Genomic DNA, 27,483 nt, shown 5'->3' with positions numbered 1-27,483 from the left:
TCTCTTTTCTCTCTAGACCATATTTCAGTGAAGAATTTTACTTTGAGATTCCAAGAACTTTCCAGTATTTGTCGTTTTATGTTTATGATAAGAATGTCTTACAAAGAGATCTTCGTATAGGTAGGTACAATTCATAACTATTTTTTTTTTTTGTTTTATTTGTTTTGTTTTGTTTGTTTTGTTTTGTTTTGTTTTTGAGACAGAGTTTCTCTGTGTAGCTCTTTGTAGTCCTGGAACTCACTTTGTAGACCAGGCTGTCCTCGAATTCACAGAGCTCCACCTGCCTCTGTCTCCTGAGTGCTGGGATTATCAAGATAAAATACTTGTAAAATGTGGGTGCTTAGTATCAAACCCAAGTCCTCTGAAAAATAGATCATTGCTCTTGAATGCTGAACCAATTCTTCAGCTCCCCGCCCTCCTTTATCCCCCATGAAGATTATTTCACTATATTTCCCAGACTGGTCTTGAACTGGTAGGCTCAAAGGATCATCCTATCCCAGTCTCCTTAGTAGATGGCATTACAGCATGCCCCATCAGCCCTGATCTATCACGTTTGTATTGTAGATGTCTATAGACTTGTATTCTTTTTCATCACTATAGTCAGAAGTTTTCCTGTGTCCAGCCTGGCTCTGAGTAGTCCAGACAAGTCTCTCTCACCCTTTTCCTGCAGCTGCTTATAAAATAATCATTCAGAGGCTTAATATCAGTTGTAAATTATATAGCCTATGGCTCAGGCTTCTTACTAGCTAGTTCTTATAACTAAACTTAGCCCATTTCTATTAATCTGTATGTCACCTCGTGTTCTGTGGCGTTACTTGTGTGCCATTACATGCTGCTCCCCAGACAGTGGGATGGCGTCTCCCCCACCTCTGCCTTTCTTCTTCCTGACTCTTTCCTGGATTTCCTGCCTGCCTCTAAGCTGCCTTATTATAGCTTTATTTAGCAACCATTCAGAGCAACACATATTCACAGCATACAGAAAGACATCCCATAGCACTTACCCTTTCCTTTCTAATCAAGAAGAAAGGTTTTAATTTTAACATAGTAAAGTTATATGTAATAGAACAGTTATTAAGCAGGAATTACAATATCTAAAAGGCAGGGAATTCAAGCAGAGAGACAAAAAAGGAGAGGCACGGGCAGAGAGAGTCGCCAACCTGCTGCCCAAGGAACAACACGCCAGCAGACTGGTGAGCCAACCATAGACTAATGGAAATGGGTTAATTTAGGATATAAGAGCTAGCTCGCAAGAAGCCATGCAATTGGTAATTAATGTAAGCCTCTGAGTAATTATTTTATTAGCGGCTGTGGGGCCGAGGGCCGGGCAGGACTGGAGAAAAACTTTTGAACTACACATCACCATGACAAGTTCCTGACAGAAGAGACTTGAAGGAGGAAGGAGAGACTGTGGCTTAAAGTTTTATGGGAGTTGTCGTGGAGAGAAAGGCACAGACAGCAGTGGGGTGGCTGGGAGCATAGAGTGGCAGGTTCACCCTGGTGGGTTGACCAGGGAGCAGGGAGAATGGGACAAGAACCAGGGCTCAGATGCCTGCTCTCGTTACTTGTCTCTGTCAGTTGCCAGACAGCACTAGCTGAGGGCCAGGTGTTTAAAATACATGAGCTGTGGGGAAGGGTTTCAGAGTTGTCACTTCCACTGCTGAATACTTACTTTTTTCAAATTCTTTTCTGCCTCAGAGCTTATTGAAAGTCAAGAAAGAGATTTTTCATGGCAGTGTGTTTTCTTTTCTTCTGTTTGTTTTTTATGAGAGAGAGAAAGCTAGCCATGCACACGTGTGCATGCACACATGGTTTGCATGTCTAGGTCAGAGGACAACTTGTAGGCATCTGTCTTCTTAGTCAGTGTTCTGTTGCTGTGAAGAGACGCCGTGACCATGGCAACTCTTATAAAGGAACACATTTAGTTGGGGCTGGCTTCCAGTTCAGAGGTTTAGTCCATTGTCAGCATGGCGGGAAACATGGCAGATGCAGGCAGACATGGTGCTGGATATGGTGATGAAGAGAGTAACCCTGGGCCTGGTGTGAGCGTTTGAAACCTTACAGCCCACTCCCAGTGACACAGTTCCTCCAGTAGGCAACACCTAAAGGCCACCCTGTGAGCCTATGGGAGCCATTTCCATTCAAACCACCACAGCAAATGCGGCCTCCTTCGCCATGTCGGTCCTGGGGATTATGATCAACACTGTCTCAGTGACCACGGAGTTTTCTTAAATACTTTTCTTATGACTGCTTCTTAACTTTCATGCACTCCTTTTCTTCTTCCTAGAAACCTCTTATTTATAGATCCCCTCTTAGGCTGCATCCTTAGTTAAATTAAACATTTGCCAAATACTTGCATGGAGCATACAAAAGTGGAGTTCTGAAGATAATATAAGACACGTTGTTTCCATTTTATCTGAGAGACAGCCTTGTTTTCTAATATTCAGCTTAAGTATGCTTTACTGGAAATACTAGGACTAGAAGTGTTTGAGATTTTAGAGTTTTGACATACTTTGTAGATTTTTTTCCAATTGCTCATCCATAGTAGAAAAAATCCCAAATCTATTTTTTTTTTAAATGTTTCATTGATGTTCAGAATGTCTTAGATTTCAGAGCCTATTAGGTTTCAGGGTTTTTGGATTATCAACCTATATTGTAATAGAGTTTGTTCTGTAGATGTGAACAGTATACTTAGGAATCACAGAAGAGAAAAAAAAAAAACCAGTTTTGTTTAATGCAAACCACAGCATGCACATGCCAAAACACACATGTGTGCATGCATGTGTGTGCACAGTGCCCCCTCTCCAATATAAAAAAAAAAAAATTAAAACAGTTAACCAAGACTCTTAACAAGGTAGGAAAAGGAAGGGCAGTAGCAGGTTGTAGTACCTGACAGGTGAGGAGGAGGGATGAGAGCTGTCTGGGATGTTAGTTCTGTGTCGGTGTTGATGTTAATGGGGTGGAGTCAAGCTGTGATACAAAGCATTTCAGCTTTCAAAAACTATGAAATTTAAACTTTATTCTGTAGATAATGATTTTGAACCTTTTAAGAATATAGTGCTTCTGTATAGTTGTATGAATGAATCCCCGTATTTTTATGTACTCTTGTTTGTTGATTTTATAGCTTGGAAATCATAGACAGTAGGTAGTTAGGGTTGAGAATGGGGTGAGACTGGGGCATGGAGACAGTGAAGATGCTGTTATGTGAGGTGGATGGGGCATTGGCACCAGAAATGCCTAAGAGGGAGTGCTTTAGGGGGTTCAGAGAGGACTTAGGGGCCAAAGGGTGAAAACACTGTGAGGGGAGGTGGTATTTCTGTGGTTGTTATTAGCTGAGTAGGAAACACTGGAGGAACGTTCAAGTTTGACGGACATGTTAAAAGGGGAGAAAGTACTTTGGTTTCAAACAAATTAAATTTGTATTACCTGAGAACATAGGAGCTGCTCTGGATTGAGCAAAAGTACCTGGGAGCAAATGAGGAGGGTTTCAGGTATCAAGAGTCCCCAGTGAACACTGATAAGACATTATCAGAAGGTAGGAAGAGGGATAGGAGAGATTAATGCCTATCACATACTGCAAGATCTTTCAATGTCAGAGAGGTGGAGTAAGGATTTGAAAGAAGCTGTTGGTTATTAGCAGCATTCGAGAGTAACTAACTGATAATTAACTGCATGTTGCTAAGATGCTCTGTGTTTTCATTGCCCCTTTACATATCCTATAGTCTTCATTTAGTGTTTCTTGACAAGGCCTTTAATGTTTATTTCAGTAAATAATAATAATTTATCAAAGTTGCCTTTGCTATTTGCTTATTTTTAAAGTAAAATTCACCAGGCATGGAAGTTCATACTTGTATACCAAGAGATTGAGGCAGGAGAATTGCTGTGAGTTTGAGGCTATCTTGGGTTACAGAGTCAGACTTCCATCTAGAAAACCAAACAAATATTTCTTTAAAAAGGCAGTGGTGGCTTATGTCTTTAATCCCCATTAGTTGGGAGACAGGCAGACAGACCTCTGAGTTCAAGGACAGCCTGGTCTACATAGCAAATTCCAGGACAGCCAAGGCTACACAGAAACCCTGTCTCAAAAAACAAAATACAACAACAAAAATGGGGGGTGGTGCATAAGAAGAAGGTAATTTGCTTCTAAAATGTTGTGCTTGTGGGGCTGGATTGTCTTTTGGGAAGACACCCGTATCAGGTGTATTTCCTTTGATCTGAAAGATTTAGTAGAAAAGATGAATTTCTATGCAGCTTTTAAGCACATATTTGGTTAAATAGGCTTAAGTTGAGGCAACATGGAACTTGAATCACTGTAACAGTACCAGTGTGATTTATAGAATGAGGGCATAAATTGTTCAAAGCAATAAAGTTCCAATTAAAAACTTTCAACCCTCCCTTTTAAAGTCGAGTGCTTGCTGTGGTGTGTGTGTGTGTGTGTGTGTGTGTGTGTACACATATGTGCATAAATATTTACAAAGTCTGCTTAAAAGCTTTAAAATTATGGAAATGGTAAACTAGAGGTTCTGCAGAGGTTCTTTTTCTGGACAGTAAGTTTTCTCTCATTCTTACTCACATTCATTCATATATATATTGTCTCCTTTCCCCTCCCCCTGCTGACCTGAGATCACAGTTCTTCTGCTTCAGCTTTGTAAGTGCCAAGGTTATAAGCACGTGCCCACCACATCCGGCTCAGGAAACTTTGTAAAAATTATATCCTAGGACTGGGTCTGTAGCTCATTAGCAAAGTACTTTTGTAGTGTGCCTCAGATCCTAATAACAAGAAAAACTAAAAAAAGTAATTCTATATAAATTGAAGATGTTAAAAGTTGTATGCTAGATATTCATTCTCTGTGCTTTTTCCTGGGGAGAAGATAGCAAAGATATTCCCTTACAAAATTCTGTAAAAGATAAGAACTTCAGCTGTAGGGCATATGTGTGCATGCGTGTGTGTGTGTATGTGCATATATATACATACATATATATGTATGAATACATGTATTTTTTAAGTACCAAGCTATTATTCATTCCCTTAAGATTTACTTCTGATACAGAATCAATGATAATTGGAATTATGATGGTTATACTAAATTGAATACTTCATTATTTTGTATCCTGAGCCATTTCAGGTATATTGATTTCTTAAGAATTTTGTATAATCCATAGATGAAACATTTCAAGAAGTTTATATAATTTGACCCTCGTCTAAATTCCTTTAGTAGTATAAAGGAATATTTGCTTCTTTTAGTTAATGCCCATATTCTGTACTTAGATATCAGTGTACACATTTAGTACCAGAATAATTTCAGTTTTACCTTCATTTCTCATCTTAAAATTCACAAAAAAAAACCCTGAAGTACATTTTCCTAGTGTCACTTTGTACAATTCTATCTTTATATTAGATTTCACTCAATATTTAAAAGAAAAAGGATTCATGGGTTTAGAGTTTTATGTATTTTAAATTTTCTGTGTTAGTAAATTAATGAATTTTCAGTAGGTCTCCTTTGAGTAGTGGTATTACAGTAGTTGCCATTCTAATAAAAATCTAATTGTATATTTTAACTTATCTTTAAATTATATATGTCTGTAATTGGGGTTCTAAGTTATAAATACAGAAATAAGCTTATAGAACTAATATGTTAAATAACTTAAGTAATAACTTTATTAAGGTGTAAGTCACATACCATAAAATTTCTTGTTTTGAAGTGTGTATTGTAGGGGGCTGGAGAGATGGCTCAACAGTTAAGATCACTGGCTATTCTTCAGAGGACCCAGGTTCAATTCCCAGCACCTACATGGCAGCTTACAACTGTAACTCTAGTTGCAGGGGATCCAACACCCTCACATAGACATACATATAGGCAAAATACAATGATAATATGCATCAGAAAGAGAGCAAAACATGATAAAAATGTACTAATGTAATAGATTTTGGAAATTCTGTGCAAAAAAGGAAGTTTTGTGTACACTGTTCTTGGCAGCTTTTTTTTTCCTTTCTTTTTTTCCTTTTTTTTTTTTTTTTTTTTCTTGAGGCAAAGTCTCTCTCTGTATCTGTCCTGGAACTTACTATATATACCAGGCTGGCCTTTAACTCACAGAAATCCACCTGCCTCTGCCTCCTGAGTGCTGGGATTATGGCTGAGTTTTTCTAATTCCCTGATTCAGAATGACCCACAAAAGGTTCCACCAATGGATGAACAGAAATAAGACATTTCTCCTTTAGGGTAGAAGGAAAAAAATTTATAGAAACATGTTTTTAAATTCTGTACTCCCAGCCAGGCAACGGTGGCACACACCTTTAATCCCAGCATTTAGGAGGCAGAGGCAGGTGGATCTCTGTGAGTTCCAGACCAGCCTGGTCTACAAAGGGAGTTTGAGGACCACCAGGACTGTTACACAGAGAAACCCTATCTCAAAAAACAATATATATATATATAATTCCAGCACTCACTCAGAAGGTTTAAGCAGGAGGATTACCTGAGTTCAAGTCTATCTTGGGCTATATAGAAAGTACAAGGACAGCTAGGGCTACATAGCAGCATCCTATTTGAAAGAAAGGGGTGGTGGTAGATTTTTATATCAACAGATTCAAGTCTAAAGTGTTTTCCACAAAGTATATAACACTGCTTATGAGTCATAAGATTGTATAAAATATATTTTCTCATCATCTTCTTTATTTTCTGTAGGAAAAGTAGCCATCAAAAAAGAAGACTTGTGTAATCACAGTGGTAAAGAAACTTGGTTTTCACTGCAGCCTGTTGACTCGAATTCAGAAGTTCAGGTAAGTTAAGTACTGCAAGAGATTGTGACATACAGAAAATGAGTGAAAACTAACTCATTATGCTAGTTTATACTGCTAGAACTTGTTATACCTTATTTTAAGTTCTAATGCCACACATTATAGACCTTCAAGTAATAGAGAGCTGGAAGGAAGTAGCTTTTCCATGCAGATAGAGAAATAAGGTATGAATGGTGAGGTGGCTCACTGAGTAAAGGTGCTTGCTGGTAAGCCTGATGACCTGAGTTCAATCCCCAGAGCCCTCTGTAAAGGTAAACAGAGAACCATCTCTTACCTCTGACCTCCATACACATTCATGGCACCTACACACATACACATACATGTACATAGATGTATTCATAGAGGACTAACCACAAAATAAATCTAACAGACATATTTAAGGAAGGTATTCACGAGCAAAGTACAATATATACATATATAGAAATGCCACAATGAAATCCATCAGTAAATGCAATTGATATGCATTGATTAAAAAAAAATGTGTGGCTGTATATACCTATGAGTTTAGGAGTTTTGTTTGTTTGTTTTTGAGATAGTCTCTCCATGTAGCCCTGGCTGTCCTGTAGCAGCACACTCTGTAGCCCAGGCTGGCCTGGATCTCAGAGAGGTCCACCTGCCTCTGCCTTCTGGTACTGAGATTAAAGGTGTGTGTTACTGCACTCAGCAAGAGGACATTCCCTTTATTTCTGTCCCAGTCACAAATTACTGCTTTTTTTTTTTTTTTTTTAAAGAGGAAAACGTTTTAAAGGAAAAGATGTTTTATTAACTCTAACCTTTAGGGGAATACATGGAAGTCTGATTCTCATTAGGATGCTTTTATTCCATTTCTAATAAACTAGACTTGGAAAAAATGTTACTTATTTAAACCATACCTCGGTCTGCAGTGCACAGCCTTCATTCCCACCTCCCTGCCCTGCTCACCTCTTTGTTTGAAAGGGTATCACTATGCTTTGTTAGTTTCTTCTTTTTTCTTGCCAAAAATAAAATTCCTCGTATAGATTCTGTATGTGAACAGAAATGTATGTTTAGCCAAGTAGTTGAAGTTCCTAGAAAGCTTGAATTTCTATCACTTAGAAATTATTTCTAAGAGAATCTTTTTTTTGTAACCCTATTTATTAAATACAGTAATGATTTTGAAACCATTTTTAAGAGCATTACTGCAGTCAGGATTCTTCTTCTCTTAAGGAGGCTATAATTCACCACTAGGACTCAAACAGATGTTTAAGACAAGGGGAAAAAACATACCCACAGATACTTTGCAAATAAAGTATGTCTCCATTTTCTCATAACCTTTCATGTAATCTCTGTGATTAAATTCTCAAAAAAATAAGTATTGTGTGATGAAATCCTTTAAGTACAAAAGACAGCCAAGACTTTTTGTTTAATCTACTCCACCCCATTTTAATATTCTTTTCATTTGACTGTAAGTATTATTCAGATCCCAGGGGTACAGCGTTGTTAATGACCCAGGTGAGAAGCAAAGTGAGGAAGTAGAATGGGCTGGAGTTAGAAGTCAGAAAACTTTTATTTGGTGTCTTTATATGGTCATTTTAATGATCTTGAATTTCTGTAAAATGAGAAAAAACTCACCATATTTGGCTCATATGGCATGAGAAGATACTTTAAAATTTACTAATTTTGAGCTGTGTTGTAGTTCAATTTGGTAGAGTGTTTGACATGCACAAAGCCCTGGATGTGATCCCCAGTATCACAGAAACTGAACATTGGTGTAAGCCTATAATCCAGAACCTAGGAAGTGAAGGCGGGATTTTAAGGCCAGCCAGGCCGCATAAACTCTTGTTTTTAAAATAAACAAACAACCTTTTAATTTCTATACAAATGGAAATTTTTTTAGCACCTATCAGTCTGGTAGTATCCTAGTTAGGGTTTCTATTGCTGTGATGAAACACTGTGACCAAAAAAGCAAGTTGAGGAGGAAAGAGTTTATTTGGCTTATACTTCCATTTGCTGTGTATAGTAGTTTGAATGAAAATGGTCCCATAGGCTCATGGGAAGTGGCACTATTAGGAAATGTGGCCTTGCTGGAGGACGTGGGTTGTTCGGAGTGGGCTTTGAGGTCTCTGATGTTCAAGGTAGGCCCACTGTGGCATTCTCTTGCTGCTGCTTGCAGATCAAGATGTAGAACTCTCAGCTCCTCCTCCATCATCATGTCTGCCTACATACATGCTGCCATGCTTCTTGCCATTGCGATAATAGACTAAGCCTCTGAATTATAAGCCAGCCCCAATTAAATGTTTTTCTTTATTATGGTTGCCATGGTCGTGGAGTCTCTTCACAGCAGTAAAACCCTAACTAAGACACTATTTGTCATCGACAGAAGTCAGGGCAAGAACTCAGACAGGACAGGAGCCTCGAGGCAAAGAGCTGATGCAGAGGCCATGGAGGGATGCTGCTTACTGTCTTGCTCCTCATGGCATGTACAGCCTGCTTTCTTATAGAACCCAGGACCACCTGACCAGGGGTAGCACCACTCACAGTGGGCTGGGCCCTCCCTCATCAATCACTAATTAAGAAAATACTCTATAACTGGATCTTATAGGGTCATTTCCTCAATTGAAGTTCCCTCCTTTCAAATAACTCTAGATTGTGTCAAGTTTACATAAAACTAGCCAGCACAGGTACCTTTCTAATGTAGCCTTACAAAATTACCAACTTATTTTTTCTTTTCTTTTCTTTCATTTTTTTTTGGGGGGGGGGGGCGGGGAGCTGAGGATCTAACCCAGGGCCTTGTGCTTGCTAGGCAAGCACTCTACCACTGAGCTAAGTCCCCAACCCCACTTTTTCTTTTTTGACACGATTTAATACATTTTCCATACACAATCCCCATAAGAAATTGGGTATGGTGTTAGCCTTTTTGGAGATGGTGTTCACTGTGTGCCTGAGATTGGCATCTACACTCCTTAGAAACCTCCCTTAGTGTTGGAGTTATTAGGCACGCATCCCTGCACCCATCTAATCTATCTAATAATTTGAACAAAAGGAAAGATAAGAAAAGGCTTTGAGATTTTGATCTGAAATGGATTTAAAGATTCATTACAATTTATTTGTTAAGTGCATTCTTAATGACCAGCATAACTTTTCTGAAGGATTTAAGAGTTTAGTTCTGAAAATATAGGGCTCTATAGAGTATTCTTTATGTAGTAGTTGGAGATGGCACTAGAAGCTCATATACTGTGGTGTAGGCTTTTGACAGTAGATAAATAAAACTGTCACCTCTGAAACAGGAAAATACTTGAAGTAGCGTTTATCGGCATTTAAAATTTTAGTACTGTTTTGTTTCATGACCATTAGTCATTAACCTTTCCAGAACTTTTATCTTAAATGGTAATTAGCAAGATTTACCCGATACTTAAAATAGATTTTAAAAGAAGAATGCTGTAGGAGGTGGGAGGGATGGATACTGCTTCTCAAGATAGTATGAGATCATTGGGAATATTATTATTTAGCCACAAACCAGTCTGAGGATACCACATTAACCTTGTTAGTATAAAAGATAGGAGAACAGTCCAATTGATACAGAGCCTAATCTATTAATGTTTGTTTGCCCTGTATGTTTTATAACTTTAAAAAATGAAAAAATAAATAGATGACAATATAGAAAGTGATGGGAGTGAATTTAGCCAGGACTCAATCTAATGATTACCTTTAGTAATTATAAAAGCATGTACCAGGTGCAACAGTGAGCACTTAATGTACATTATGTCATATCCAGGAAGTAGATAGTAGCAACCTCATTTTACAGATTATTTTAATAGGATTGAAAGATGCACTGACTTCTCCAGTCAGAGTTAACTGTGACTCCATTGGAGATCTGTATGAATCCTAACCATGACTGTTTTTCAGGAATGGGGATGCATTAGAAAGTTCCTAGGGGCTTTTTGAAGTGAATTGCAGGAACTTCCCTGTGAGTGGTAGTCATCAGGCATTTGCACAAAAGCTGCATGTTAATTGGCTGTTAGGTTGTAACAATAGCAGACAAGATAAAAATTCATGGGCTGGAGAGATGGCTTAGAGGCTAAGAGTCATGGCTGTTCTTCTAGAGGACCCAGGTTCAAGTCCTAGCACCCACATGGCAGCTCACAACTGTGTGTAACTTCAGTTCCAGGGGATACGAGCAACACCTTTACACAGACTTACATACACGCAGGTAAATGAATATGAAATAAAAATAAAATTTTAAAAAAGTTCATGTAAGTTAAAAGTGATCTTTCAATTGACTATAAATTCTCATAAAATAGTTGACTGCCACAGAGAAAGTTTTTATTTGGGGCTTTGATGAGTGAATGCTATGTGTCCTGTCATCCTTAGCAGTAGGCCCCAACCCTGCAACTGTATACTGCATACTGCATACTGTAAGGCAGGTGGGACTGAGATCCGCTGATTGATGTCTTTCTTTTCATGTTTATGTTCTTTGACCTTTCATTTTGCAGTAAATAGTTAATGTTTTCTTCTTTCACTCTCATTTTAACAACTTTAAACTTGTAAAATAAAGAGAAATATTTGGGGTGTTACAGGGGAATTGTGTGTGATAGGTGTATGTGTGTGCAGGTGCCCATGTGCATGTGAGCTTGTGCATTTAGAGGCCAGGGAATAACCTCGGGTGCCATTCCTCAACATACTCTCTTGCTTTTTGAGATAGGGTCTCTCATTGGGACCTGGAGTTCACTAATTTGCTAGGCTTGCTGGTCAGTGAGTCCCAGGGATCTGCCTGTCTGCCTCTCTGGCATTGGGATTACAAGTACACAATATCATGTCCATCTTTTTAACAAGTTATTTCTTTAATTTTTTGAGATTATAATATAATTACATTGTTTCTTCTTTCCTCCCTCCTATCCCTCCCATATATCCTCCCTTGTTATTTTTCAAGTTCATGTCTTCTTTTTTCATTAATTGTTGTTACATACGTGTGTACATATGTATGTATGTATGTATATACATATATATTTTTAAGTTCATAACTACAGCCTGCTCAATCTGTATAATGTTGCCTGTATGTATATTTTGGGGCCTGCCATTTGGTATCAGATAACCAACTGGTGTGCTCGTCGCTGGGGAGGACTATTTCTCCTGCTCTCAGCACTCCTTGGGTGGCTGTAGTTCTTTGTTTAGGGTTGGCACCTCCTAGGGTACTCTCACCCCAAGCCCCATTGGCTTTCTGTTGGTGAAACTTTCTGAGTTGTTTGTTTGTTTGTTTTGGTTTTGGTTTTGGTTTTTCGAGGCAGGGTTTCTCTGTGTAGTTTTGGTGTTTGTCCTGGATCTCGCTCTGTAGACCAGGCTGGCCTTGAATTTACAAAGATCTGCCTGCATCTGCCTCCTGGGAACTAGGATTAAAGGCTTGCGCCACCACTAACTGGTTATGGGTGTACTTTCTAACATGACTAGGAGACACAAACTCCCTGATCCTCTGGCTCTCAATCTTTCCACCTGCCTTTCACGGTGACCCTAGGCCTCAGGTAAAGGAATTGTGTTGTAAATGTATCTGTTGGGACTGGGCTCTACAGCTCTGCATTTTGTTGGTTATGGTTTTCTGTAACGGTCTTGATCTGTTGTAAAGAGAAGTTTCCTTGATATTTTAGATGAGGACTTCACTTATCTGTGGGTATCATGACAAATATTTACAATGTAGTTAGACAATCATCTCTTTACACACCCATTTTTCTGGGTAGGTGGTAGGGATTAAATGCCAACCTCATGCATATGTGGCAGACGCTCTGCCAGCCACACTACCTCCTCTGCCACATTTAAAGATTCTTAAAGATAAGATTTCACCCATTCTTTTTGTATGTCTGATGAGAGTACATATCTCTTCCTTTGTTTTATTCTGTGAATTTACTCCTCTGTTGACTAAAAAACACAATATTCATCTTTAAGTTTCTGTGTCCATACAGCTTCCTCATTCTTAAAGATCTGACTCACAATCTGCAGAGAGAAGTTGGCTGAATTTGGGTCACTATCCACTGAAGTCTAATTTGATGTTGGAGGAAGTATAAGGCAATACATTCTGGAGTTTGGGTTAGGCCTGTTTGTCTAGGGGGTTGTGTGGATGATTAGTATCTTTATCTCAGAGAGGGAGATGTTTAGTTTTCTCTCATTAACACTAATTAGTATTTATAACTCGAGTCATTACTGATAGTTGCCCCCCAAGGATCATTTATGAAATGAGGATCTCAGTGTAAAGGGTTGCCTTTGCTTGTAAAGACACAGGAAGTGATACACATAAATGTAGTTTAGTTCTCAAAGGAGATGATCCCTGTTTACATTTTTATCAAAACAGTTGAAAAATTTTAGCCTTTTACTTTACTGTTTTATTATTGTAGTTATTAATTATTTTCTTTTTAGGAGTTCATGATAGCAGTATTTAATGAGTGCATTTTTTTTCCTTTTTGGACAGAATTTTAATTTAAAAATTTCATTTTATGTGTGTTGATGTTTTGCCTGCTTGTATGTCTGTACAATATGTGTGCCTAGTGCCTGTGGAAGCCAAAAGGGTGAGTTACAGATGGTTGTGAGCTGCCATGTGGGTGCTGGGACTCAAACCCAAGCCCTCTGCAGGAGCAGCAGTGCTCTTAACTGCTGAGCCATGTCTGCAGCTCTTTACAACGTTTTTTAAAAGAATGTTTATTTTATGTGTGTGTATCTGTGTCTGAGTATATGTATGTGTATCACATGTGTGCAAAGCCCACGGAAGTCAGAAGAGGGCATCAGATCCCCTGGAACGGGAGTTACAAGTGGTTGTGAGCACCATGTGGGTTCTGGGAGTCAAACCTGGGTCTTCTACAAGATCAGTGAATGCTCTTAACCACTCACTCTTAACTGAGACATTTCTTCAGCCCCTTTTCTACCTTTGTAATGAAATGGAGTTTTTTCTTGGTTCCTTTTTTTTTTTTTTTTTTTTTGCCATTCTTCCCTCTGGGTTGAACTGTTCTCTTAAACCATTAAAATATGCTTTCAGACTACACTGAGTCTTAGAGAACACACAAATGACTCTCACTACTTAAGACATTATGCCGCCAAGTTCAGTGGGCGTTTCTAGTCTTTCTTTCCTTGACTTTTAATCAGGTCTTCATACTGGCTTACTGCTTCTTCCAAAGCATTTTCCTCCTTAGGTTCTAGTCCTGGTTCTGGTTTTGGTTCTGGTTCTGGTAGTCCTCGTGTGGCACATGGTGTGCTTTTTCTGTATTTTCTTCCATACAAGTGAAGTTAGTACAGCTTGTGCCAGTGCCTTCTGTAAATTTTGTTAGGTTTTAGTGTCTACAGCTACCCTCTTAGCTGTGAAGATGCTGGAAGCCACAGCTTTCAAGTGTTGTTTCATTCTTATTTTTTAGGTGCCTGATACAGAACATGCTTTACATAAGACTGTTGTTAACTGGCTCTATTAAGGCATAGTGAACATAAAGGCATAATTCATTATTATAGATTGATTTATAAAACTTCATTTCATTCACAAATTTGTACATGGGAAAAACCAAATTAGCCATCCTATCTTTTTTAATTTAATTTAAAAAAATTTTTATTTATTTATTTATTTTGAAGCAAGTGTCTAGATATGAGAGGATTTTATCTTTATGCATTGCATTTAACCTCAGTACCTCTGTTTTTTCAGAATATGCATAAGTTTTCATGCATTTTTATTTGATATGTATATGTACATGTCTCTTGTGTTTTTCCCTTCTCTGGGCTTCTTTATGAGTATTTTGTACTGATTAGCCTCTCCTTTTTATTCCTCTTCAGCTATTGCTGATCTGATATTAAATACATCTCATTTCAGTTACTTATTAATTTAATTCTAAATTTTTTTATTTAATTCTTATCATAGTTCCCAGGTATTTGCTAGATTTTTTACTTTATTCTCTGTTTAAAAAACAAAAACAGGGCTGAAGAGATGGCTCAGAGGTTAAGAGCACTGACTGTTCTTCCATAGGTCCTGAGTTCAATTCCCAGCAACCACATGGTGGCTAAATGACCATTTGTAATGAGATCTGGTGCCCTCTTCTGTGTACATAATAAAAAACAAAAACAGACTGCAGTCGGCTTGTAAAAAAAATAATAATAAAAGTATTGACAAAAATATCCTAGGGCTACATATTGTGAGTTTGAGGCTGGCCTGAACTAAATAGTGATGTTTTTTTAAAAAATTTAAGACAGCTATTTTGAACTCCCACTCTCCTTAAAATCTGCTGTTCTTGTTACACACACACACACACACACACACACACACACACACACACGAGTGTATTTTATTCTTGTCATCTGTGTAGTAATTTTTGGTAGACTACTGGCATTGAAATGTAAACATACTGGAAATAATTTTGGGCTGTGGGTTTTTTTTTCCTTTTGGGGGGAGGAAGTGTTTTTGGTTTATTTTGTTTGTTTGTTTGTTTTTTAAGAAAAAAAATTATGGAATTGCACCAGCCTCTTTATTTCTATCTCATTAACCAAAACTGTGTCATGTGGCCCTTACAGCCACTATCCCTGGCCATAAGGCTGGCGATCCCAGGTTTGCTCACTTTATCTAAAGACAGAGAAAGAGTTGTTTTTTCCTGTAATCCACATCTACACAGTGGTGAAAGATGGAAGAAATTTTGTGTGGAAATAATCAGAGAAGACTAATTTTTCTAAAATGTTTACGTATTTGCCTTTTTTTTTTTTTGGAGAAAGTGATTGGCTATGTGTATGCTGATCTCGAACTTGCCATTCTTTCGGCCTCAGCCTCCTGGGTCCCAGGATTACAGGTGCATATCACTATGCTTAGTGCAGATTTGGCTTTTTAACACTGAAAAGAAGCTTTGTATAATTTAAAATTTACATTCACTTTCTTTACTAAAGGCAATACAGGAATACTCAGTATTTTGGTGAATACTGGTGTACTAAATTTGCACATGTATTATTTATGTTCCCAAGTTAATATTACATACCATATTTTCAATTGTTTTTGTTGTTGAGATAATCCTGTGACCCCTGGCTGTCCTAGAACTTGCTCTGTAGACTAGGCTGGCCTTGAATTCAGAGATCACCTGCCTCTGTCTCCCAAGTGCTGGGATTAAAAGTGTGCACCACCACCACCCGGCTGTAACTGTTTTTATTTTATTTTTATAAATCAACTACCATCTTTTTATGAAAGTAGACAGTGAGGGTTGGGAAGGTGCTTCAGTGGGTAAAGCATTCTGTGACACAAACCTGACACCTTGACCTTTATCTCCAGAATCCATGTAAAGGTGTAGGGGACAACTTCTGACCTCTGCAGCACCATGCTGTGCCAGTGGCCACACACTCACACTAATAATAAATAATTTTCAGTAGACAATTAGCTACTGTTTTATTGTTTATAAATTATAATTCCTTAATTTAAACTGTCTTTCAATTTTAGTGTTCTTCCCTAATAATGTGTATCTATTTGTTCTATATTAAGTATTTTCTTGACCAGGTTAATATACAGTTGTGTTATTAACTAATCCCAAAGGAATGCTCTCTTGAACTTTAGTAGGAGTAATTAACATACTAGCTTGGCTTGAATCACTGATAATAATTCCTGGTAAAATTTCATTAAATATTTTATTTCTAGGATTATGTACTGTGATTTTTAGTTGTGAATAGTTTTCTTTCTCTATTTTAATGGTTTTTATTGTTTAAGAAATAGAATAGATCCTAGACATTTCCTGAGAGACCTATGGAAGTACTACAAAATGTGTATGTTTTAAAATAGTGAAACTTTTAACATGCAAATGCTTGCTCAGCTGTACAAACTGCCTTTCTGGATAAGCAACACAAACATGCTGGCGTGACGAAAAGGTGACTTGAAGTTCAGTTGAGAAGACTAGAAATTACTGTGTAGTATGGACCTTCAAGGCCAGTCTTGAATCACAGAGGTTGTAAATGCTATAAATGCAGAAATGGTGAAAGACATAGTATGTAAGAGATGTGTGATTTATATCAGTATGTGCATAGAGTTTTCCTGCTGTTTCTCAGTTTAATTCCAGCTCTATATAACTGCTCATTTTACACATTGATGCCTTTTGTTGCTTAATCCTCTTGTGCAGACCTTTGCATTATGACTCATAACTATTTGTTGTTTATCACGTGGTATTCATCTAACCTTGAACTTCATAAATCATAGTTCATAGTGCTGAGAAGTGTTCTTGTGAGACAAGTCCCCATAGAGTAGTAAAATTGATTCAGGTTAGAGTCTTTGAATGAATGTCTAAAGAGCTCTGAAGAGAAGCCATAACTAGAGAGTAAATCCCCCGGCCTCTGGTAAGATCTCTCAGTTCACCAGCCGCTAGACGATACACCCCAGGATCTCCACTTGGCACTGTGGGCATTTGTCTTGTCAGTTGGGTAGAGGTAATGCAGCACTAATTGTTAACCAGTTTAGAACTGCTCATCACCAGTGAAGGGAGAAGATAACCAAGCTCTAGATTATGTTGTTCCTGAGCTCTTTTCTTAAGGAAGTTGATGGCCTGACTTGCTCTCAACTTACTAAACTGTGTCTTAAACCCACCTCTTAACAGCTGTGTGTCAGAGAGAACTGTTTCATTCCAGTCCTTCCATCAACGATTTGGGCCATGTATTGTCACTCTTTAAGTTATGTATCCCTGCTAGTTTGTGAACTTCTGGTAGGTAGTGCCTGCATCTTAGACATCTGCTTGTTCCTGTGCTCCAATAGTACCTCCTAAAAATATATATATATAATCAATCTTTAGTAGTTGATAGAAGTAAGTTTTAAAAAATTGATTCTTACTGTCTTTAACATAATTTTATAGCTTTAGAAATTAATTTCTTCATTTTTCCAAAAACATAAGTGCCATCTTTAAGGAAAAACTAAGGTACATAAACACTTACGTTTATGTTAAACAGGGCATAAAGTTCTTAAGTTTTTTGCATATTGTATTTAATGCAAGTATTAGACTGTTTTCTTTCAGAACTTTGATATATACATTGTTGGTTAATAGGCACTTAACAACTAAGTGTATGCAGAGCCATGTGATAATGGTTAATGAATTATTAAATATGTGTACCATTTAGACGAAAGTACATTGTAATATTTAGTTAGCAAAATAGACTGTTCGGTTTATGATTTTTTTTTTTTTTTTGGTCACAGGGAAAAGTTCACCTTGAATTAAAACTGAATGAACTGATAACAGAGAATGGAACTGTGTGCCAGCAGCTTGTTGTACAGTAAGCCTATCTCTTTTTATTTTTATTTTTCACCAAAATTACCTTGAAATAATTCTCTACTTTATGTTCTTAGACCAACTTCTTATTTTAAATATTTCAGAAACTTCAAAATGGAACTCATATATTATTTCTTTACAAAGCTGATAATCCAGTCCATTTTTTCATCTAGTCCACTCAGGTTATGGCAGATTGTTACATATTCAACTAATTTTTATTGAATGTGTATTAAATGACATATCTCTATAAGCATCAAGGTATGGCAAGGTCATGGTTAAGAGCCTCTGACTTCCTAGCAGTGGATACTTGGGAAGTATTTCCAGAGGATGTCTTTTCGAAGAACTCATGACACTACACAGAGCTTTTAGGGATGGACACACACACACACACACACACACACACACACACACACACACACACACGACACTCAAACTAAGTGGACACCCTGAGGTTGCCAGCACTTTTCCTGCAGATTTGGTATTATTATTATTATTTTGTTTATTTTTTTGTTTGTGAGGTTTTTGTTTGTTTGTTTTTTGAGATGGGGTTTCTCTGTGTAGTTTTGGTGCCTGTCCTGAAGCTCACTCTGTAGACCAGGCTGGCCTCGAACTCACAGAGATCCACCTGGCTCTGCCTTGCAAGTGCTGGGATTAAAGGTGTGTGCCAACACAGCCTGGTAGATTTGGTATTCCTTATCATCCATTCCTAATGGTCTGACTATGCTGTAAAATTCCTCTTCTAGCCTAGTCTTCTACTTCTTCCCTCCCCTTCAGATCCATACCCTACACTATGGATCTGAAGCTACCAAGACTCCTTCATGCTGGGACCTTCTGTGTCTTTGCTTCAGTTGATATCTGAATATCCCCTGAAATTGGGAGGTAAATAACCACATACCTCAGGGCAAGGAAACATTGTTCCTTTCTTATTGCTGCTCCAGACTATAATTCACTCTCCTGATAATTAAAACTCCCATTCCTGAAGGCATTGCCTTTCTATATTGGTCTGTTCTAATACTATATATGATCTTAGAGGTTCATTTTTTTTTCCTGTTTTTATCAGCTGTCTTGATGCATAAACAATAAAAAGAGACTAAATGATTGCTGTGGGGGGATGAATTGCCAAAACATTACACTTATTATAGCATTTTTCTAAGAGTTTTATAGTGGATAGCTTTTAAGTAGATATAATAAAGATAATAAAGTTTTGTTATTTGTTTATAGTTTCCATTTTATTGATTTTCAGCTTCAGTTTACCAATTAAAAATAGTCCTGGATTGGGGATTTAGCTCAGCGGTAGAGCACTTGCCTAGCAAGTGCAAGGCTCTGGGTTCGGTCCTCAGCTCTTAAAAAAAAAGTCCTAAGCCAGGTGTTATGGTGTATGCCATTAATCCTAGCATTCAACAATCAGAGGGAAGAGGAAAAAAAAGACCGGTGGCGCATGCCTGTAATCCCAGCACTCAGGAGGCAGAGGCAGGTGGATCTCTGTGAGTTCGAGGGCAGCCTGGTCTCCAAAGCAAGTTCCAGGAAAGGTGCAAAGCTACACAGAGAAACCAAAAAAAAAAAAAAAAAAAAGTCTGGTGGTGCACGCCTGTAATCCCAGCACTCAGGAGGCAGAGGCAAGTGGATCTCCATGAGTTTGAGGCCATCCTGGTCTACAAAGCGAGTTCCAGGACAGCCTCCAAAGCTACAGAGAAACCCTGTCTTGAAAAACCACAAAATGAATGAATGAATGAATGAATGAATGAATGAATGAATGAATAGAGTAGGTGGATTTCTGTGTATTTGAGGCAACCAGGTCTACATAGAGATCTTAGGACAGACAGGGCTATATAGACCCTGTCTCAACAGAAAAAAAGAAGAGACATTTGTTTGCAGATTTCACTCCTAGGCTGAGAGCCTACAGTGAAATTCCTTGAATAAGGCCTCTTCCAGTACTCCCTTCCCTGCTTAACTTTGGTTGTTATAGTCATTTGAAGTGCTCTTAGTCGGATTAGTTTGTTTTAGTCACATACCATTTAGGTTTCTTGATTTAGTCCTTGTTGGTTTAGGTTTTTTTAAATTTAGTTTTTATTTATGTGTATTGTGTGTGTTTGTTCAGGTATATACCACATATGAATAGGTTTTTGCAAAGATCAGAGGCGTTTGATCTCCTGAAGTTGGAGTTGTAGGCTGTTGAGAGCCACCTGACACGGGTACCTGGAACTTCACTGGGGTCCTCTGAAAGAAAGAGCATCAAGGGCTCTTTAGTTACTGAGCTGTCTCTGTAGCTCCCTGGTTTTACTTTTGAGGATGTAGACTATTAGCATGATTTCAAAAGAAGAAAGTCTATCAAAAGGCATTCATAGATGCAGTTCAATCCCCTCTTCTTCACACTCAACTCTAGGCAACCACAATCTGTTTTCTGTGTCTGTGGTTTTTTGCTTTTTCCAAAATGTCATTTGAATAGACTCATATAATACATACAGTTTTTTTGTGTTTGCCTTTTTTTTTTTAACTTAATATACTCCTTTTGAGATTCATTCACATTGTTGCATGTAATGGTAGTGGATCTTCTTTCTAGTGTTCTGTTTCCTGATGCTAGGCACACACACAGGGTAAAGTAAGTTCTACCACTGAGCCAAACTCCAGCCCCCCCCCCTTTGTTTTTTTTTGCTGTAGCTTGACAGATAATCAGTACATGTACTGATTAAATAAGCCCAACTTCACACTCTTAATTTTAGGGGCTAGATGTCAACTTTGGACATTTATTTTAAAAAATATTTTTAACTTAAGTTTGTAGATTTACAAGAAGTTGTAAAGGTAGTGCAAAGAGGTCTTTGTGCTCTTTACTCAGTTTTTCCCAGTAGTTACATCTTACATGACTAAAGAAATTTGTATTGATACATTTTTATTGTATGGTTACATACCACTTTATTATAGCATAGATGTATGTGTGGAACCAACACTACAATCCACATAGAGAACATACTAATGTCCTCTTAAAGCTGTCGCTCCTGCCACTCCCTGATAGTCATGCTCCTCTCTGCACCACCATCCCAACCCTTTTCAAACCTCTTTTCTGTCTCCTTGTCCATATATTGTCATTTCAAAAATGTGTGAGGGCTGGAAATGTCAGTTACTGGTGAAGTGCTTCCTTGCATGCTGTGAGGTCCTAGGTTCAGTTTTGAGTAACACACACACAAACATATGCACACAAAGAAGTAGGAGGAGGAAGAAGGGTATAGGAATAGAATATGATTGTGTATAGCTTTTGAGATTGACTTTTTTGTGCAAATCTAAATTATGTGTAATCACTTTTAGATTATGTCACTTTTTTTTGGGGGGGGGGTTCAAGATAGGGTTTCTCTGTGTTGTTTTGGTGCCTGTCCTGGATCTCGCTCTGTAGACGAGGCTGGCCTCGAACTCAGAGAGATCAGCCTGGCTCTGCCTCCCGAGTGCTGGGATTAAAGGCGTGCGCCAACCACTGCCCAGCAGATATGTTACTTTTAAAAGTCATTCTGGGTAAGGGAGTTGCTAGAGAGATGGCTCTATTCTTTAAGAGCACTTGCTGCTCTTGTATAGGACCTGGGTGGGGTTCCCAGCAACCAAAGGGTGGCTTATAACCATCTGTAATTCTAGTTAGGAGACTCTTAAGAACCTTTTCTGGCCTCTGTATGTACCAAGCAGGCATGTGATGCACAGGCATACATGAAGACAAAACATTCATACACATAAAGTAAGAATAAAACTTAAAAGTCCTTTCTGGGGCTGAAAAGATGGCTCGGTGATTAAAAATGTATATTGCTCTTGCAGAGGACCCAAGTTCAGGTACCCATGCCAAATGGCTGACAACTGTCTGGAACTCTGTTACTCCAGTAGATCAAATGCCTATACTTTCATGTATGCATAAATTTCCCCCAATACACATAAATAATAGATAAAATGTATTTTTAAAGTGATGTTTTGTTTTGTGAATTTTTACCATTTATTTTTAATGTAATTGTTGATAGGCTTAAATCTGTCTCGTTTCTGTGTACTGTCTTCTATTTCCTGGATTTACTTGAACATAATTTAAAATGACATTTTTATCTTTAGTACTTTGATCTATAGTATGTCTTGTTACATGGGTTCTTTTAGTAGCTGACTTAGATACTACACTATATACATAAACGGTAACCTATTGCCAGCACTTCACCAGCTACAGACAGCTTGCTTCCTCTCAAACCTTTCCTCTGTCCCTTTTAAATATACTTTTGTCTTAAACATTGCGAACTACGCCAGTGCTAGAATTCTTTTCTTCAGCCATCCAACTTACTTCAGAAAAGAAGGCATGTGTCATATTATTTACCCACTTTGCTCTGTTCATGATTCTTCCTGAAATGACATTCCTTTTGTCACTTTGTTTAAATAGTTCCCTTTTTTGCCGTTCTTCTAGGGTAGATCTATGGGTGACACATGCTCTTAATTTTCCTTCTCAGAATGTTTTGATCTTCTCTACTGACATACATATGCAAAGTAAAACTAGCTCTCTCCTCACCCTCTAAGCTTTGGCCATTGTGTGTGCATGTGCGTATGTGTAGAGTAATAACTTTAGTTGTTATTTGAATTTGGTTTTCGCTTTTTGTGGAGGAGCCAGTGGACATTAGCTTATAAAGGTTTGCCTGTCTGGGTACCCTGTATCTTGATTATTGAGCTAGGGAGAATTGGATGGAGTCCTTTCAAAGGACATTTTTAAAGTCTAGATTACTCACTGATGTTTCCAGGTTTCTAATGTCTTTACATCTGTGTGAGATGAACAAAACTAAGTTAATTAACTTCCTCATCTGGTCATTCTATGCCTTTCTTTGGGTCCTCATGTCTAATTGGTTGGACTTCTTCTCTTCAACTTGGAGTTTTCATGGTTTTTATAAAAAGTATCCATGATTTGTGCTGTGCTTTACTAAAAAATAAAAACATGTGTTTGCTCCATCCTGTTTTAAAATTGGCAGCCATTTCATTTTCTTCTTCATGAATAACATTCCATTATATAGACTCTGCCCATCATCCATTTACTGCTTGGAAGACATTTGAATTGCTAATCTTTGAGCAGATGCTATAAATGTTCATGGACAGGTCTTTTATGTGAACACATATTGGTCTGTTCTTTTCAGAATGTTTTAAACCTATACTGTATATACCCTTTCAACTTGTAGCAACAAAAACCCAGTGAGAACTTTGTGGAGTTTATTGTTGTTTCAACCTTATAGATCTTTTCTAGTTCATGACAGTCTCTGTTTGGTGTTCCTGAAAGTGTATTTTCATGTCTAGTTGTCTTTGTGCTGCCTACTCAGCTTTTAGTTTGGAGAGATCCTATGTGGTAAATTTGTATCAAAGTAGTTGTTAGTATCTTCTTTTTGCTATTTTTATTTAAAATTTCATACAGTATACTTTGATCATTTCCCTCCCCCAACTCCTTGAAGATCCTCCTGATCTCCCTTCTTTCTCAACTTCATACACTTGCTTGTACTCCATGAACTCTCACTCACTCACATGCATGCACGTGCACACACATACACACATTCTTACTTTAAAAATAAAAAATGAAAATCAGAAAAAAAAAACACTACAAGACAAAAAAATAACAAACAAAAACACAACATGGAGTCCTGTTTGTATTCTCCTACTGCTCCTGGACACAGGACCTGCTTTGGAGTATGTATGATATACTCCGAGACTGTTGGAGAAAACTGATTTTTCTCTTTCCCAGCAGTTTTCAATTGCAAATAGCTTCTTTGCATCCACTTCTCCTTCCCAGTGCTGGAATCTCATGTTGTCTGCTTCTCTGCAGGTGTTATGCTGTTGTCTCAGCCTCTGTGGGCTCATATGTGTGTCAGTCCTTTTGTCTCCAGCAGTTGTTTTCTTGGAGCCATCTACTACGTCCAACTCTTAGAATCTTCCTGATTCTTCTTCCACACAGACCCATGAGCCTTGAAGGGATGACTTGATGAAGACATCCCATTTAGGACTGAGTGCTCCAAAGCCCCTCGCTCTGCACATTGTCCAGCTGTGGTTCTATGTTAATTCCATCGCAATAGAAAGCTTCTCTGATGAGGGTTGAGTGATGCACTTACCTGTGGGTATAACATTATGTCATTAGGAGTCACTGCTATGTTCCTTTAGCAGAATAATAGTAGTAGGTTTCCCCTAGGCCCATGCCCTATCTCGTCTCGGGTTCCTGACCACTTTACAGTGTCGGGACTGGGTTCCATCTCCTGGAGTGGGCCTGAAGTCACAGCAGAGGTTGTTCTTGTGAACATTTGTACCACTGTTGTACCTTACAAGTTCCCCTTACAAGCAAGTCTCTGTTGTGGGTTACAGGGTTTGCAGTTAGTTGTTTCCCCTCTTCAAGGATTTTCTTTCTTTGGCTGTGCTTTGCTCCTGCTTCATTATGTCCTGATTCTCACTGGCCTTGTTACAGCTCTCATCCTAAAATGCATGCCTCTGATATACTTGTACTTATTTACCCCTCACTGCTAGCTAACTTTCTGCTCCTCCTTTGAAGACAGACTTCTCAAAGACATTTCATTTAAAGATGCAGGAGCTTGAGGAGTGGTGTGTGCACAGGATTTTACACAAATGTGTACAAAATGAGTGCTGACCAGTAGATACTTATATGAAAAAGAAAACATTTTGTATATTCGTTTTCAGTTTAATATCTACCATACATGTGTGGCTATTGAAGACTTGAAATATGGCCTATATGATTACATACTTTTTAATTTTGTTTAATTTAAACTTAATAGCCAAATATGGTTAATGACTGCAATATTAGTATAGCTCCAATAAAAAACAAACAGAAGCCTAGAGTCCTTTTTTAGCGGTGGCTGTTTTCAGGGCTGGAATAAGGAAAATATATGATGAGCTAGAATATCTTTTTTTGTTTGTTTTGTTTTTGTTTTTTTTGAGACAAGGTTTCTCTGTGTAGCTTTGCGCCTTTCCTGGAACTCGCTTTGGAGACCAGGCTGGCCTCAAACTCACAAAGATCCGCCTGCCTCTGCCTCCCGAGTGCTGGGATTACAGGCGTGTGCCACCACCGCCCGGCAAGCTAGAATATCTTATGAAATTAAAAAGTAAAAAAATACTCTCAAGATAATGGACAGATAGACGTGAACGAATGAACGACATTGAAACTAATCTGAATGAACTCCAGATGGCCAATTGTTTTAGCCTCAAAATTAGTAATCATAATGGATTAAAATCTGCAGAGTAAAATAAATATTCATGAATCACTACTGATACAAGTAAAGAGTTGAATAAATGCATAGGAGGAAAGGATTCCTTCCTTATAGTAGAATTCTAGTGAATGAACTCAGGAAGAGTGATGGAGATTGAAATCAGCATGGTAAAGACCACACTAGTAACTGGGTACAACAGAAAGATAAACACTGCATACTCTCAATTATACATGGACATTTAGAAAGCTACTATCAAGGAAGTGCATAAAGAATAATAATTCCCAGAGCCTCAGTAAGACACGGGAGAAGGATTGTGGAAGGAGAATTGTTAATAGGTACAGAGCTGCAGGATAGGAGGAATAATTTCTTTTGTTCCTGAGACAGGGTTTCTCTGTGTAGTTTTGGTGCCTGTCCTGGATCTTACTCTGTTTACCAGGCTGGCCTCGAACTCACAAAGATCCGCCTGGCTCTGCCTCCCAGGTGCTGGGATTAAAGGTGTGTACTACTACCACCCAGCAGGAGAAATGATTTCTAATGGTGTATAGCACAGTTCAGCACAGCTAGTAGGGAGAATTTTGAACACTCCCAAAACAAAGAAATTATGTCTAGATGTTAGATAGGCTAATTCCCTGATATGATCATTATACATTATATAAATGCATTGATCTGTCACACTGTATTCATAGGTATGTACAGTTATGTCAGTTAAAAATAAAAATATAACTAGGGACTTAGAGAGGTGGTTCAGTGCTTAAGAGCACTTGCTGCTCTTTCAAAGGACCTGTGTTTCCGTTCCCAGAACCCACATGTTAACTCACAACTTCATTTCCAGGGGGATCTGACACCCTTTTCTGACTTCCACAGGTACCAGACATGCAGGTAGTATACATACATGCAGGTAAACACTCATACATAAAAGATAGAAATAAATAGCTAGATAAAATATAATAGGATAAGAAAGTATCTCATACTAAGCATGTCCGCCTAAGTATGATTGCATATTTGTATGGTCCAAAGAATCTGCCCATAAGGTTATCTCATAGATAACCACTTCACAGTAATGAGACATCCAGTACCTCGATATTATCTATTGTAAAGGACACCAAGATATCTAATCCCAATCTGGTCATGAGCAAATACCAAAAAACTCAGATTAAGTAATATGAAGCAAGTATCCCAGGGGACATGGCACCCAAATGTAGTGTAGGATCCCATATTGCATCCTGGATCTTGGCAAAATAAGTGACATCTATAGATTAATTAGTGTTAGCAACATTAACATTAATGTTATTTATTACATTAGTTTCACTATTACAGTAGTTTCACATTGGTTAACACTGAGTACTGGGTTTGCAGAAACTATGTTATCTTTGCAACTGTTTAAGAGTCTGAGATTATATTAAAACATTTTTTTTATTATCTGTACCTTGTACATTCATCCTGTTTGTTTTGAGTCTTAGTGTCATATCTACTGTACTGTCACGTACCATTGCAGCTTTTCACATCTAAAGCTGAATTCTCTTTATTCTCATGTTTGTTTGGCTCCTCTCCACAGCATTAGCAAATACTTGAGTTTACCTATGTTTTTATGTCAGACCTTACATTTTCTATCTCTAGACCTCTTTTTTTTTTTTTTTAAGGTTTTCTTTGTCTCTGTATGCTATGAAATATATTTATTTGTTTGTTTGTTTATGGTTTTTCGAGACAGGGTTTCTCTGTAGCTTTGGAGCCTGTCCTGGACTAGCTCTGTAGACCAGGCTGGCCTCAAACTCACAGAGATCCACCTGCCTCTGCCTCCCAAGTACTGGGATTACAGGCATGCCCCACCACTGCCCGGTGAAATAAAATTTTTAAATGTCCTTGTCCACAATTTTATTTTCTGTCATTTTTGCTTCTTTTTTTTTTCTTTCACAATGGTCATATTTATTGATTATTTACATTGGAAACTGAAGTCACTAAAGACTTTGTATTCCTGGAATGTGCTTGAGTTGTTCTGTAGGTATCAGCTAAGTTCCTTGGAAGCAGTTTGTTCTGATTATAAGTTGCTTCTATGCTTTGTCAGGCAGATGAGACCACCATATATCACAGAGCTAGTAAAGGCCCGCTAGCCACAGAAGAAACTGGTAGTTGATTCATGATGCCTCATGGATGGGAAAATAAAAACCCTAAAATATTTTCTTGGCCAATGCTTTTTTGGTTAGTTTCAGAATTTTTTAAAATAATTTATTTAAATTTATTTTATGTGTATTGTGTAAAGGTTAGATCCCCTGGAGATAGAGTTACAGACAGTTGTGAGCTGCCATGT

At 38.0% G+C, this 27,483-nt stretch overlaps 1 protein-coding gene across 1 annotated transcript in view; it reads left to right on the top strand.

The window, feature by feature from the left end:
• The window catches only part of Rasa2 (RAS p21 protein activator 2), a 114,188-nt gene that overhangs the window by 30,117 nt on the left and 56,588 nt on the right, over nucleotides 1-27,483 (top strand). The window contains exons 3-5 of the mRNA XM_036193338.1: nucleotides 17-120; nucleotides 6,681-6,775; nucleotides 17,913-17,989. Coding sequence (XP_036049231.1) covers nucleotides 17-120; nucleotides 6,681-6,775; nucleotides 17,913-17,989 — 276 coding nt within the window. The remainder of the gene's footprint in view (nucleotides 1-16; nucleotides 121-6,680; nucleotides 6,776-17,912; nucleotides 17,990-27,483) is intronic.

This window comes from Onychomys torridus, chromosome 7 (assembly GCF_903995425.1).
Source record: "Onychomys torridus chromosome 7, mOncTor1.1, whole genome shotgun sequence".
Classification (NCBI taxonomy): Eukaryota; Metazoa; Chordata; class Mammalia; order Rodentia; family Cricetidae; genus Onychomys; species Onychomys torridus.
The sequence above is the reverse complement of the archived record's forward strand: the minus strand, read 5'-3'. Positions and strand labels throughout refer to the sequence as shown.